The sequence below is a fragment of the Anabrus simplex genome, chromosome 4 (assembly GCF_040414725.1).
Source record: "Anabrus simplex isolate iqAnaSimp1 chromosome 4, ASM4041472v1, whole genome shotgun sequence".
NCBI lineage: Eukaryota > Metazoa > Arthropoda > Insecta > Orthoptera > Tettigoniidae > Anabrus > Anabrus simplex.
This window is the reverse complement of record NC_090268.1, coordinates 59645708-59662637: the sequence shown is the minus strand read 5'-3', so window position 1 is coordinate 59662637 and position 16930 is coordinate 59645708. Positions and strand designations below refer to the sequence as shown.

Sequence of the window (16930 nt, the reverse complement as noted above, 5' to 3'; positions counted from 1 at the left end):
TATCCATTATTAAGTGTCAAAGAATATAATACATTGTTAAACATTCACTCAGCCCGGTAATATTGAATGGTTTACAGTGGTTCCAGCATGTATTCACTTCTTCCCCTATCTCTTTTTACTTGTGCAGTTGTACATTCATTATGCACATTTCTCTACTTTATTTCCACTTTGTTGGACACAACTTACTTGAAACAAATCTTGTTCTTTTATTCAACTGAACTGTTAGTATAACGATCCTGCCATTTAACTTTCCAGGTATGTATTAACATTCATTATTGAGGCTATATTGGTATATACCTCATTTTGCTTCTAGTCCTTAGCTGTAGATTAAAATGCTTCTCATCTTCAAAGGTCCTTTCTCCTCCACTTGGTCTCTCGTACCACAAAGATAGCCATGTCCTTCTCCTACATGAATCTGGTCAGTTCTTTGTTTTTATTTGTCAGAGCAGTATGTTGAACATACACAGGGGTCGAAAAATACCGGGCGCCCAGTCGCCATGGCGCCTGAAAATTTTAACCTGGCGCCTGAAAATTTTAACCTGGCGCCTGAATTTTCAAATTCGGTTTTGAAAATTATTTTTTTGAAATCCGGAGTTCCCTTACATGTACTTTTCCATTACTTTACAAAGTAACAAGTCGTGTGGTGTTTTACGTTTTTTTTTTTCTGTAGCTCACATTTATTCTAATATGTGCAATAAACATTTTCTGTGCTTTTGGCAGAGTCTTGAATTCTGTAATTGCTCCTCGTACCTTGGAACTGGACGTTTCAGTTCTGCGCGGGAGCTGCCTAGCGGTCATGGGAGATATCGTTGTAACCCGCCAAACAAGTATCCTTTCATGTGGACATATCGTAACACGAGTTCTATTACAAATGATCAGCTATCGGTAGCCGAGTACAAAGATCAGACCGGAGTTGTGGAGAAATGCAGAGAACTACTACGTTAAATAATTCCACAAACACTACATTACCGCCATCCATCCCGTGACAGCAAATACAGTAGTTGCTAACCGTTCCTCAACCATTGCCGCCAAAGGAGTGCTGATAAATTCCCGTGGAATTCATTGTTTGCATTTAGAACATACGGAATTACGTGTTTATCAATTCTTGCATTTTCACCGAACAATATTTATACTTTTAATTTAGTTACAGCATTTTGGTATTGAACATTTTGCACTTCATAAATACGGTTGTTTTTATTCCTGCGCGTTTATGGAAAATTGGCAACGTAGCATCAGACATCGAAGCCCGCGAAATCGGAAGCTATTTTACGTTTCTGTGCTATACTTGAGAAAACCGGCAAAATGAAACGTACAACACCGCGCGAATTGACTGATGCGAGTAACAGTGTACTCTTTCAGATTTCTTCGTAAGTAGGGCCCGTAAATGTAAACCAAAGTGATACAGAAGGGAGTGAATGTGAGAAAACACTTGATGGAAGTGCCGACTGTAGAGTTCAGGACGACAATGACCAGCTTGAAATCAAAAATACGTGGAAATTTCAATTTTCAGGCAAACGGAAATTTTAGCGAAGTGCGTAAAGAAAATTAATGCTAATGTCACAGCATATGAATGCATTGTACATGGCAACTTATCATATTGCAAAAAATAACAGACCCTAGACTGATTTTGAAGGTTTGGTTACATTGTTACGCAAGGTGAATGTTACTGATTCAGAGAAGTATGAGAATGATACACAATGCAGAGAATCGTAGCTTGAATTACAGCCGTGGCTGTGCTATGAAGAAGGAATTGCGAAGTGTAAATTATGCAGTAACTTTCGTAGTATTGCCGATAACATTCTAAAGGTGTATCCGAATTTTCAGGACCATTTAAATTGGAAACGTTTAAAACATACGAAAAATCCTATCCTCACTCGAAGTGTCAGGAGGCTGAAAAAATGGTGTAACAGCCCCAAAGGGTCTTGGCCTACCAAGCGATCGCTGCTCAGCCCGGAGGCCTGCAGATTATGAGGTGTCGTGCGGTCAGCACGGCGAATCCTCTCGGCCGTTATCCTTGGCTTTCTTGGCGGAGGCCGCCATCTCACCGTCAGATAGCTCCTCAATTGTAATCATGTAGGCTGAGTGGACCTCGAACCAGCCCTCAGATCCACGTCAACATCCGTAACCTGGCCGGGAATCGAAACCGGGGCTTACGGGTAAGAGGCAGGCACGCTACCACTACACCGCGGGACCGGCAGGAGGCCGAAAGTTTCATGAAAAATCCCGAATGTGTACTTTAAGCGAGGTGCGTCAAGAAAATGAATGCTAATATGTTACAGCATAAGAATGCATTGTTCGTGGCATCTTATCATACTGCAAAAAAAAAAAAACGAACCCTATACTGATTTCGAAGGTTTGTTTGCATTGTAAAGCAAGTTGAATGTTACTGGTGGGAAATCAAACAGGCACATGTAGTGTAATTTTAAAAGACGCTGACCTTGAAGGTGACCGGTGATTATTTGGGTTAGTATCTCTTAAAATATAAATTTCCATTCTTATATGAACTGAGACTATACTACTTAAGACCACATTTAAAAAATAATACGTAGCTTGATCCTAGTCTAACCTTTGGTGTTCATAATGTATATTTGCAAAAAATGTGCTAGCTCCTGATAAAAAGGGGCTGGCTACTGAATTATTTCTATTTTCTTCTACCCCTGAACATACATAATATAATCTGACAGGTTTGAGAGGGGCCATACTTTATACAGCTCCCTCTACATGCAAAGAAACTGCCTATTATTTTCCAAGGTACCATTTTTATAACCCTTTAAATCATTAGTCATTATTACAATGAAGTTACCACTTTCTTAAGATTCTAGACATTGACATGACACTCTAAACATGGAGAAGGAAAAAAAACCACAACACTGTACAATGCCTTTTACAGCTACAGTGGAACCTCGATTCTTTGTTTTAGAGGGACCCCGGAAAAAAAAAAAATCGTACATGAGAAAACGGAAAATCCGGGAACGAATAAACCATCAACATTTTGGCTAAACATCACAAAAATGAAATACCGTATGTATAGTTATAATCTTACAAACACCCCTAAACGAAACTACAGCCCCAATGGGCCTTCCGCCTACCAAGCGACTGCTGCTCGGTCCCAAGGCCTGCAGATTACGAGGTGACTCATGTTCAGTGTGACGAATCCTCTCGACCGTTATTCCTGGCTCCCTAGACCGGGGTCGCCATCTCACCATTAAATAGCTCCTCAATTAAAGACAATCACAGAATGAGTGAACCTGGAACCAGCCCTCATATCCAGGTAAAAATGCCTGACCAGGCCTGGAATCCAACCCGGGCCCTCCGGGTGAGACACAGGCAAGTCACGCCGCGGGGCCGGCTTCAAACAATGACCGGTACGCGACTTAAAAATCTCGAAACTTTACATTCAGTTTTACCGGTGAAACTTCGTCAGTTTACTCTGAAAACTTCTTTCAGTTCAGCAACTTTGATCAGCCAAACTCTTCGAAGATTCTAATACTCGTAACGCCAAGCCAAACAAGAATCGACCAGAAATAGTTTTTAATTCTCTAATCTAATAAAATAAAGCACAACAGATACAAACGCGCCCAACATGATGGCGAAATTCTTTTTTTTTTTCTTTTTAACTTCCGTTGTAATTTGGTCACCGGTATACTGTTCGCAGTCAGTTTATGGAAATCTTGTACCGCGTAAAATAGGCCTACTGGTACATCGACTTTTAAAGGTTATGTCAAGACCGCCTCCAAGCCTCGGTCGGTCTTGGTTATGTTGACCTCGAGAATATGGTTTCGAATGCAAGTATCGATTCTCAAGTTCTCGAATGCATTATATTCAATTCTGCCCGTCACTAAACCACTGCCTGCTCATTCCATATTCAAACGTGTAACACGACTTACAAAGAATCTGCCGCTAGATCGCAGCACCAGACGTACCCAGTTATCGCGTGAATACAGCTAGATAAGCATACAAGCAAAATTTAAAATCTGAAAGGAACAGAAAAATTTAAGAATTGTACGCATCAAGTGGTGCTCTAGGGAGTGATAGCTTCAGGACTTTTCGAAAAAGAGATTTCGACGAACAAGAAGACCTGGAAACTTTGTCTGTATGGTACTTTCCTACATGACTAGGCAGAGGTTTCACGAATTTGGCCACCACCGTTTCTGACCCAAGTTCCTGGTGCTTACTGTTACTAAAACTCTTTAAAATCTTGGAGTGGCACAAAGAGGGCAGAACATAGTTTTTTATAGTCTAGAGCAGACTTACAGATTCCTTGCAGTACGGTAGAGCCGCCTCAACACATTTCTGTAGCCCCATAATTAGGCCAATACATCGTTGCGGGGGATAGCGCAGGCCTCCTCTATCCGACTGTCTGATTATGTGATTAAGTTCATCAACGGGGATGCATTAACTGAGGTGGAAACGATACTCAAGCACGTGCTGCATTGTTTTTTTCTTCGATTACACGCACTATATAATCACACACTAATGAATGGGAAGCAGTTTCCAAAGTGACACACACCGACTCAGGGGACTCACGAACGTCTTCCAGTAAATCAAGTATATACTCAGCGGGCATCAATGGTTCTGTTTCGTCAAGTCCGGGAGAGGATACTGAGGCAGAAAATTTTGAATTTTGCTTATGGATAACGTTAGCAACATCGGTGGACATAAAAATGCCGGATTTCAGAATTCTCTTTATAGAATTCTGAGTAGCCCGGGAGTCAGTCATGTCATTGCACCCTCCTCCCATTCTTATAGAACTAAACATGGCTTCAACTGGATCTCCTGAAAAAAAGCCCGTGTCATGGAATGAAATACCACGGCATTCTGGTTTCCCTTTCTTTGATTTGTAGAATACGCAGCAGTAAACCACTAAACAAATACTACTACCCTATTTCCCGCTATTTCATTCTGACAGTTCAGGAGCCGGTTGGTGCTGCCACCTGCGGTGGGTATTTGTAAACAGAGTGTTTAATTTAGTGCCATGTTAAAATGTTGTAATGAGCAGGCAGTATAAGCAGCCATCGGATGCAGATCGAGCAGGCAGTGCACTAAACACAAATTAGAAATTGAAAAAAATATCATTAAAAGTTCCGAAATTACGGTTATTCGCGACCTTGAGCTCAGCTGGAAAGCGCGCTCGCTGTGCAAGTCGGTACGAGTGCGAAATGATACAAAGTTTTTAAATGCAACGTGCACAAATAAAACTACTGCGGTTTTTATAACATTTTAACACAAAAACGCGAACTTCGTAGTTACTATAACAAATTTCGTCACGAGCACAAATTTGTTTAAAATAATCATAAAAGTGAGAAATACTCCTTGTTAATAATCTTGACCATGATGGTCGGGATTGGATCCGTATTGACTTAGTAACAGTAAATATGTTGGAAGATGGTCCGCCTAGTCAATACTATTTATTTATTTACCTTTCACCTTAACATCTAGTACAAGTTTCGAGAATATTATGCATTCTCTTCCTCAGGTAGCATACAATAAGACCTGACAAATGGGGGGAGGGGGCATTAAAAATTCAAAACAATGAGTATGACAATGGAACACTTAAAAAATTGGATAGTACAAACATAGAATTAAAATCTCATTTTGTCAAGTACAAATTAAAATATATTGTGTATTAAACACCGTGGTCTTAAGGTACAGCCCCAGCATTTGCCTGGTGTAAAAATGGGAAACTATGGAAAACCATCTTCAGGGCTACCGACAGTGGCGTTCGAACCCGCTATCTCCCGGATGAGAGCGCACAGCTGCGCGGTCCTAACCGCACGACCAACTCGCCCGGTAGATGTTAGTTTCCCAAGTCGACAGATCTATGGCGCTAGTGCTGTTATATTTTTTTCCCCTTTAAAGCTATGAAAGAGTCTTTAGCAGCTTCTTTTGTTATTTTCCTTGCTTCTGCTTCAATGTTAGCCACTTTCTTCTCCTTCAGAAGGACTCTGTATTTAATTCTCGCTGCAAAATAATTCTCGAAACCTATGAGTATGAGATTGCCTTACAGTATGCAGAAGTTTCAAGGTATACTTTTCTGCCCGATAGTATTTTGGATCAAACCATGTTTGCACCCGTCGTTTTCTTTGTGAAATAGTTTCATCCATCACAACTCTTTCTCAGCCTCCTTATCTGCTTCATCCAACTGGTCTTCTTGCAAGTATTCATTAATTCTAGCGGTCGGGTCTACTGCTGCTTCCACTATTGTTTTGTTCGCTTTTCTTTCAAGGATGGGTTGATTTTCAGTTCTGTTTCGTTGACTAGTTGGAACTAAGGAGATTGTAGCAGAGATGGGGCAGTGCTGCCTGAATGAAGCAATAGATCAGGGGAAGCCAACAAGGTGTTTTTCAATTTTGATTTGTTGTCCTCTAAAATATGAAATCAATTTGACCACCCCCGTTTGGTGCAAGATAAGTTCTGCTGTCTGCTTTATTGACTAGTTTGAAACCCTCTTCTTTCATTGTGCTTAGAAGTATGTCTTGTCTTAGGCTGGGGAGGTCTATTCTACAATTGAAGTCCCCTACTATTACTGTGTCCTAGGTGGAGACCAGCCGTTTCATTACTGCAGTTACAGTTTCTATTACTTCAATAGGTGTCCAGGGTGATATATACTATCTATTATTATTAGACCAGTATGTATATAACAATGTTTTCGACCTGGTGTGAATTCATTACTTGTTCTACATGAAGATTGAAAAATCAACTCCACATGATGGTCTCCGTGAGTCTGTTTTGCTAATGCATGTTTTGCACAGAATTCTGCCAAGTTCACACGATCTGTTGAGAAGGTCTCTCAAGATTAAACTGTCCTGTCTGCTATGAGACCCATCCGGTATTAAACTTAAAAATTCTTTCAAACCTTTGGCATTCCACAGCAATAATTTAAAGGCCAGGCCTTGCATGTGTATTTCGACAAAATAGAAAGATTTACACTCCCGTAAATGGGATTACCTCAATGAAGATCTTTCCTTAACACCTAGGTACCTGCAGTGATCCCCATTAGGTGCATCCACCTCATCAAGATAGTAATTAAAACAGTAATTTTCCTCTAGGTGAAACTTGCAACCTGATCTTTTACCCTGTAACTGCTGTCCATCTCACAACACTGTCCAGGTCTTTTTGTAGTTGCCCACAGTCCTGTATCCTATTTACTTCTCTATACAGCATATCACCTGCAAAAATCCTTATCCGTGACTCCAGTTCTTTACTCATTTATATAAGAAAGCAGAAAGGTCCAATAATACTGCCTTGCAGAATCCCCTTATTACACGATGAAATAATCACTACTGACCTGCATTTCGGGCAGTCACCCAGGTACCAGATTGCTGACCTGTCTTGCTAGTCTTTTAAACAATTGAAAAAAAACTGCAAATTTATTGAACATCTCCCTTGTTAAGTTTTTCCAATCCCTAACCCCCTTTCCTATAAACAAACATTTGCCCCAATTTTTCCTCTTGAATTCCAACTTTATCCTCATATTGTGATCTTTCCTACTTTTAAAGACACTGTTCAAACTTATTTGTCTACTAATGTCATTCCATGCCATCTCTCCACCGACAGCTTGGAACAAACCACTTAGCCAAGCAGCTCCCTTCCTTTCTCCCAAGTCTTCCCATCCCAAACTTGTCAACATTTTTGTAACACTACTCTTTTGTCGGAAATCACCCAGAACAAAGAGCTGTTTTTCTTTGGATTTTTTCCCGCCCATGAATCAAGTAATCCTGGTGAGAGTCCCGTACACTGCAACCATACTCTAGTTGGGGTCTTATCAGAGACTTAAATGCCCTCTCCTTTACATTCTTACTACAACCCCCAAATACCCTCAAAACCATGTGCAGAGACCTGTACCCTTTATTTACAATCCCATTTATGGGATTACTCCAATGAAGATCTTTCCTAATGTTATTCTACGCCATCCTTCCACTGACAGCTTGGAACAAACAACTCAACCAAGCACCTAGGTACTTATAATGAATCCCAGAAGGAACGTTCACCCCATCAACGCAGTAATTAAAACAGGACTCTTCCTCTTATTGAAACACGCAACCCGACTTTAATCCCATTTATCATATCATTGCCCACTGACAATCTCAACATTATCAAGATCATTTTGCAGTTTCTCACACTCTTGTAACTTATTTATTGCTCTAAGCCTTATTTCTAATTCCACATAATTACTCATAATTTATACATATAAGAAAACATGAAAGTCAAATAATACTGCCTTGAGGAATTCTCCTCTTATTTATTACAGACACATAAAGCTTTGCCTACTCTAATTCTCTGAGTTCTATTTTCTAGAAATATACCCACCCATTCAGACACTGTTCTGTCTAGTCCAATCATACTCATTTTTGCCAGCAGTCTCATGATTTACCCTACCAAATGCCTTAGGTGAATCGCGATACAGTCCATCTGACCTGAATCCAAAATATCTGCTATATCTTGCTGGAATCCTACAAGTTGAGCTTCAGTGGAATAACCTTTCCTAAACCCAAACTGCCCTCTATTGAACCAGTTAATTTCACAAACATGTCTAATGTAATCAGAAAGAATGCTTTCTCAAAGCTTACATGCAACACATGTAAAACTGACTGGCCTATAATTTTCAACTTTATGTCTATCACCCTTTCCTCTATACACAGGGGCTACTACAGTAACTCTGCATTCATTTGATATAGCTCCTACATGCAAACTATCAGTTAAGTACTTCAGATATGGTATTATATCCCAACCCATTGCCTTTAGTATATCCGAAGAAATACTATCGATCCCAGCTGCTTTTCTAGTTTTCAACTTTTGTTTCTTTTTGTAAATGTTATCATAGGTAAATTTGAATACCATTTTTAGTATTAGTCACCTCCTCTATCTGGACATTATCCTTGTAACCAACAATCTTTACCTACTGCTGACTGAATACTTCTGCCTTTTGAAGATCCTTGCATACACACTCCCCTTTTTCATTAATGATTCTTAGAATGTCCTTTTTGGAACTGGTTTCTTCCTTCGATTTATCATTAAAATTTGTATGACTGCTGATTATGCTTGTCATCATGTTATCCTTACACTTCTTTGCTAGATTCAATTTCCAAGCAAGTTTCTTCAATTTCTTCTTACTTCCACAGCCATTTCTAACTATTTCTTTTCAACCTGCACCTCCTTAGTCTCTTCACTTCCCTGTTATAATATAACTTAGTTGGTCTATACAATTCCTTATCACCTTTAAAGGTACAAACCTGTTTTCACATTCCTCAACAATTGTTTTAAACCCATGTTTATATTTTTATTTACCATTTTCTACTGAACATAATTACTTTTTAAGAATTTCCCCATGCCTGCTTTATCAGCCATATGGTGCTGCCTAATAGTCCTACTTTTAAGACCGTCCTTTCTATCACATTTATTTTTAACTATGACCGAAACAGCTTTGTGATCACTAATACCTTCTATTACTTTGGTTTCTCTATAGAGCTGATCTGGTTTTACCAGCACCACATCCAGAATATTCTTCCCTCTAGTTGATGCCATCACTTTCTGAATCAGCTGTCCTTCCCATATTAACTCATCTGCCATTTGTTGGTCATGCTTCTTGTCGTTCACACTGACTTCCGAACTGACATTTATCAATTGATATCACCCGCTACAATTACGTTCCTTTCCGTATCGTTTCCCTCACATAGCTGATTATCTTATCAAATAATTCCACATCCACGTCAGCGCTACCCTTTCCTGGTCTGTACACTCCAAAGACATCAAGTTGCCTATTATCTTTAGAGACGAGTCTTAGACCTACAGCAGAATTTCACATTTGTCATTAACTTTCTTGTAGCTTACAATTTCTTCTTTCACCAGAATGAATACTCCAACTCCTACCATTCCTATCCTATCTCCATGATACACACTCCAGTTTGTGAAAAGTTTCAAACAAATTTATTAAAAACCATTATTCCAATACTTACAAGTACCTTTCAGTCAGCATCCCTCCCACACAAGATTCGGTTGATAATCTCCACTTCCTTAAACTTCACCCGTGCTTACAAGTTTTGGAATGGTGGTTTTTAATAAATTTGTTAGAAACTTTTTACATTCTGTACTCCAATACGGTTATCATAATGAGATTCATAACACACTTCAATTCTGTAAAAAAAAAAATCTGCATCCATTATATCATTTCCCAGCCATGATTCAACTCCTAATACAATATCTGGTAAACATTATGTATCTATTATATTAACTCTATTCCTTTCTTTACAACACTTCTACAGTACAACACTAATATTTTTATGTCATTCCTACTCCACTTCCATATCCCTGTACTCTTATCAATGCTCCCTAGACCACCCTATTTCCTTGGATGTACCTACATATAACGCATCTAAACAAATTTCCTAATTTCTACGTACCACTGCAGTTTAAGTGACTGCCATGAATGCAGATCCCTATCCCCCAACCACCCATTACGATCTAGATATCTCCCTCCTAGTTTTCGACATACCCACTCTATAGTCTCATTGAAAATCCCCAATAAAACTTCAGTCAGTATCCCTCCTACACAGTATTCGACTGATAATCTCCGCTTCCTTAAACTTCACCCGTGCTGCATTTATCAGATCCCACACATCCCTAGATATATTGGTACTTGTACCTGCTTGCCTTATGTTGTTGGTACCAACGTGATACACTACCACCTTCTCCTTTCCCTCCTTCACCTACTCTATAATTCTGTTTTCTACATATTTAGCCACCCATTCAGTCCAATAGCCTTCATAATAGCCTAACCTCCCCCCTGCCCCCCAAACAAAGAAAAATGAAGACCCTCACTTTGAAATATGTTCATCTGATAACCTATACTACTAATTTCTATGAATTGTAATCTTACCATGTTTTTCCTTGAAAGAATTTTTCCACAAACTTCTTCACTTAAAAGTCAGATAACACAAAAATAAAAATGTACGATCCACTAAGTAGGAATACGATGAACCAGTAAACAAGTCTGTTACCGATGCGTTCTAGCCTTCTAAGGCCCACATTACAATTTCAATTCTTCCTCCTTAGTTCTTTCCTTTTCTTCCATTGTTTCACGGTGTTTCTTTTTCCTGTCTTCAGTCCACTTTGTGCCTGTTTTCTTTTCCTTCCTCCCTTGGAATCTTTCCATTTGTAAGACTTTCTTCCTAAAAATCTTTCTTTCCAATAATTCTTCTTCTCGTATGTTGTTCCTTTCCAGGTCTTTCTTGACTTCTTGAATCCAGGTGGTATTATTATTATTATTAATGTAAGAGTTAATGGATTTATTCAAAGACAGAACTAAGTCCTATGTATCTAAATGAAATGACCATGAAATGGATTTAAATTTTAGCAAAATGCTGAAAGTGTGTAAAAGCAAAAATATCTGAAAAATGTACGTGGTGAGTCAGTCTTGAAAAATTACCCGGAACTCTGTTTCCCTCCTTGGAAGTAAATATGTCCAGTGCAATTGGAACTGCATGATTACATCCTAAATTTCTTTTGCAATAATTTGTGGCAGATGCAGTAGCGGACCCTTTAATACTTGTTTACATAATCCCGAGGAAAAAATTTGCTAAATCAGTTAGAACTGTGCCCAACAAGATGCATAAAAAGAAAATATTCATGCAATCAATAATTATCCTTTAAATTTTAAATGTGTGTTTGTACCTGTAGCCGACACCTCATGTTTAATCATCTCCTAATGCTGACACTATTTGCACCTACTGCTGACACAAAGTATACAGTATGATAAAATAAATTACCCTTTAATCAACAAATGATCGTTTATAAGTCACAGCCATAACATCAGATATCCTGTAGGCCCTACAATGTAAGCAGGGATACCTTCGCCTAGCCTTGTACAGATCAGTTTTTGGTACCCCTTATTTTGAGCTGCCGTATTTACAGGCATTCCTCAGTTCATCTCATCTAATGCAGCAGCCACAGATAACTGGGTACTTCATAAATTTACTTTGTTGAGGGTCCATTTTATACCATCACCTGAAAGACTGGAGTGACAATTTTTAAAATAAAATATAACCTTTGGGTTATGGTTTATCCTCCTCAGTCCTTATGTAGCATATGCTCTACATGTGGTTTTCTTTACTTACAATAATACAAAACAATTTAAAGCAAAAATAATAATGGTAGGAAAGTCAACTCTGAGTCCTGATGTAGCATATATGCTACACGTTGTAAAACAACTTAGTGAAACATACTATATCTTTTGGTGAATTTTTAAAATTTATTTGAGAAAACTATAATCCATCGAATGCTAAAACAAGCTCGGGACTGAAGAGAATAAATCAGCTGCATGGGATCAGCTTCATGTTTCCTAATTGGAGAATCACATAAGAAATAGGCTATTGTATCTAGCTAGTATGTATATATCAAACCTTTGTCCCATTTCTCTATGGGGTTGGTTAAGAAGAGAGCTAAATCTTTGTAGCTAGTTTTACAACTGGATGCCCTTCCTGACATCAACCACATCAGAGGAGTTATTGAGATGAAATGAAGTGCGACACAGTATACAATAGTAGAAAGGGAGAGGGTGAAACCCAGTGCCAGCACATAACCTACTCCTGTCGAACAGCACCCAGGGGTCTGCTCAAGGCTTCATGTCTCCATCCAACAAACGAATCGTCATCAAGCTGCTTCATGTCCTCACTCTATATGAGCCCTACAGGAGATGTTTGTAATTTGATCCAGGCGTTTGGCACACAATCTGGTGATCAGAAATTGTATACCACCACCTCTCCTACCCTGCTGCCAACATTCTGATTGTGCCATTTTTTCAAGCGGCGGGTCTCAAACCGGCTAACCACTGTATCAGACCGTATAGACTTGATACTGTAAAAATCATGGTCACCATATCTATATCTAGCTCATATACACTGAATGTTTATAATTTGAAACAGCTCAAAAATAATTTTTTCACCCTAAGCTGACACAAGTGGTAGGTATAGGTATAAAGCCCCACTGTGGTGTACCAATGGCTGACCCTCCATAATTTATATGATAACGTAACTTTCACTTCAACCACCATACATAATTCATACAGTCATTAAACATAATACTAAACGAATGAATATTGAATTTTCACGATCGCATTGTAATCGAAATCGACTTTTAACCTATCAGGTCGTGTTACGTACATATAGTACGTATTGAAGAGATGTTAAGTACAGAACAAAAATGGCCAACCAGACACCAGTGGGATCCGAACCCACAACCTCCCGATTGATAGAGCAACCGACACGAAATCGGGATGTTGTAGGTTCGGATCCCACTGGTGTCTGGTTGGCCATTTTTGTTCTGTACTTAACATCTCTTCTATACATACTAAATGTACGTAACACGACCTAATAGGTTGAAAGTCGATTTCGATTATACTAAACACTGATTTACCTGTCAGAACCCAATAAACAAAATATAATACCTTATATCTGCACTAACCTCCTTATGAAAAATGCTAAGGTTCCCTCCAAACTTTGTTTGCTGATGCTCCCCTTCATCCAAAGGACTTATAGATCTAGATCATAACTTTAACTGCTAACTCATTTTTTCTTCCACAGTGAAACATTTAAACTACCAACTGATGCAAAAAGAAATTAGAACTTGCTTTACATCGCACCGACACAGATAGGTCTTATGGCGATGATGGGAGAGGAAAGGGCTAGGAGTGGAAAGGAAGTTGCCTTAATTAAGGCACAGCCCCAGAATTTGCCTGGTGTGAAAATGGGAACACGGAGAGCCGTCTTCAGGGCTCCAGACAGTGAGATTCAAACTTGCAATATCTCAGGTGCAACCTCACAGCTGCATGCCCCTAACTGCACGGCCAACTCGCCCGGTCAGAAAAGTTAAGTATGAGTGGAGATATTCTCATTTTTTTAATATCTTAAGTTAGGCTGTCAGGTATAGGTACAGGGTCATGCATAGGTGCATCTACCTTATACAGTTCCCATAATTACACGCTCTCCAATCAATGATGTGGATCTTTCTACATAAAGCTTCGTTCAGATAGTAAAACTCATTGCATCACTCAGGAGAATAGGACACGATCCATGGTACCCAATGACAAGGCAATACACCTCTTCCTCTTTTTGTTCTTTATAAATATTCATTAACTATTTCTTGAAGAATGCAGTTTACCTACATCTGTCACTTGAGACAGGCCAGAGCAAAATGTAGCTTCTAGTGAAGACTAATTTATGCTGTGACTACAAGAAAGCTGCTGAGAAAAAACGTTCAGTGCACATCATGTGCATATGGAAGCTGTGACATAAGGTACTCATATGGCAGTCGTGCTGCAAATGCACGTTTTGGCTCAGAAAGGATGCAATGGCAAACTATGTCACTTTACATTTCCTACTAGTACTACACCTCAGTATAGTGCCATAATCATTTTTTATAGTTTAGTGGTGCAGTCTTCGGACCGATCACATATTTTAGGACAATCGTAATCTGTGAAAACTAAATACAGAAATACAATCTAGTGTGAAGAGACCTTAATCTGGAAAATAGGCTCGACCAATCTTTAATTCATTCCATGTATATTTTCCCTCTATACGATGGTAATCCACAAATATTTCACCATTAATTTCTGGATGGAAAGTGACTGGGAAACAGGAACATACAAATAGCTCTCATATCCATTTCTAGCAACTCTAGGCATACGGTAAGTCACACTGCACTCTATGACAACCAATTTATATCACCTCTCTGATGGTCTCATTCCTTTGAATATTGTCCTGCAATAAAAATTCCTAGGTTTGACCACTAAAACTACCTTGTTCCGAGCAACCACAATCGAGATCTATATTTCTAACGTTTTCAAAAGAAATGCACTGCTCGTCGTGCAGCAACCTTTAAAGTTACCGTAAGACTATAAGCATGACATTTCCAATTACGTATTAAAAATCAATTCTAATGTAGTATAATACAAGAACTGCATGAACTAAAGCACAAAATCCCTCACAAAATAACAGTGAACTGTCTTTAAAATCCTCAACACCAGACCGTAAACATCAGTTAGCCACGGCGAGATGCTAACGTAATTACTAATAATCAAAATTGAGTTACCTCAACGCCACTCTGACACTCGTGTCTTCATCAGCCATGGTAATTATATTGCGTCCAAAATATATTTCCAACTGTTTATCTTCAGTAGTCAAAGCAGGTAAGTGACATCTGACATGTGTCTGTCAAATTCAAATGGAACTACCACAGAAACTGCACAAGGTTAAAAAAATGGCTAAAAATACACACTGAAGTTATAAAAGATTGCAGAGCCCCAAAACCACAATCATCGCCAATCCGACGTATCATTTCTACATAGTTCATACACGAACAGAAACATACTATACGTATGAAACTAGACCACGAGCTCGTTGTACTAGACAGCTAAGCAGTAGACACTGGACTACACAACACAACGAACACTGAATTCAAAGGCAAGAGCGCAGCACCATATGGATATCATCAAAGAGAATATATATTATGTGACTAGAACATGCTACGTGAATTTCTTCTTCTTCTTCTTCAACTTCCTCAATGCGTTTGACCATTGAATCAATCCAACAACTCCTAGAGATGTTGATCAATCCAGACTAGTACTTCGTTGGCTTCACGTTCTTGAGTGGAGGGAATACTGTTCGGCAAAGTTGAAGGCGGTCTTGAGTGGAGAGGAGTGGAGTGGAGCGGAGTGGTAGGCTCATTTCCATTTTACGCTTTGAGTGTCCGCGTGCTGTGTTGTTAGTTTAGCGTGACTTGGTGTAACTGATTCGTAACAAATACAGTTGAGATAATACGCGACACTGAGCAAGATATCGAGGGAGAGCTATTGGAGCTCACTCTAGCGGATAGACCTGAACAGTACTGATTCTCTCATAAGAGCACGTGTATTTTTGTGTGAAGTTTTTTATGTTGTTTATGGGTTTTCAGTGAGTTGACGTAATTAAATAGTAACGTGTGCCATTCCTTGATATCTCCTCTCAACATGAGGGGAAAGGTATGTGCTGTGTTTGGCTGCAGTAATTACGGAGTAGAGAAAAATGCGCGGTCGTTCTTTAGGTTCCCTCCTGACAAGAACATGTAAGTAATATTGTGTTTGCATATATATTCTTCCAGTGACAAAGAGATTGTTATAGTACTTCATAATCTTCTGACCTGCTCGACCCATATTTTAACTGGCATAAAATGTAATACGCATATTTTATTCCATAGTGCAGCAGTTAACCTTCAATACCGATGTGTTGTTGTAGGTGTGATCTGTGGGTTTTGAAATGTCACAGAAGCGATTTGGATAAGGTGTACAAGAAAGAAGGGACGTCACGCTTATATAAGAATTATAAGATCTGTTCAAATCATTTCCAGGCCAGCGACTTTAGAAATCCTCGACAATACAGCCAAGGGTATGTTACATTTTTGCACTAATTGTACGTAAATATTCCTTAAAGCATCACTATCGACAACATTTTCATACTTTTCTTTCTTTTATCCCTCTTCTCAGATTAAAGCCGGAATTCTATAGATTTTCTTTCTGTTAGTAGACGTCATATTAAGAGGAAAATTGTCCAGATTTTAATTGTTAATTCATTGCATCATGTGTGTAAGGAATGTGCTGATATTTTTTATTGACAAGTGTCTTAATGTGATGATAAAATGTTTTTAAATGAGAAAAAAGACAAAGTCAACCGTAAAAGTTCAGGCAGGAATGCTAAAGCTAAAAAAAGTAATGCATAAATGAAAGATCAAGCCATTTCACAGCAGCCCATTTCATATCTTGTTTATGTGTCTAAATTCAGTCTTTGAATAATAACCTTTTAAATAATTATTCATTCATTTATCCAGAATTGCTTTAGCAACTTCGAAGTTAATATCTCAATAACACTTTCTTTCTAGACGTAATTTATTTATCCATTTCCGT

At 38.8% G+C, this 16930-nt stretch overlaps 1 protein-coding gene across 2 annotated transcripts in view; it reads right to left on the bottom strand.

Moving 5' to 3' along the window:
- Klp31E (kinesin-like protein 31E) overlaps nucleotides 1-15446 on the bottom strand; it is a 580309-nt gene extending 564863 nt beyond the window's left edge. For both annotated transcript variants that reach the window (XM_067145074.2, XM_067145075.2), the window contains exon 1: nucleotides 15085-15446. In XM_067145074.2, coding sequence (XP_067001175.2) covers nucleotides 15085-15122 — 38 coding nt within the window. In that variant the 5' untranslated portion in view covers nucleotides 15123-15446. The remainder of the gene's footprint in view (nucleotides 1-15084) is intronic.
- Nucleotides 15447-16930: the final 1484 nt, after the last annotated feature.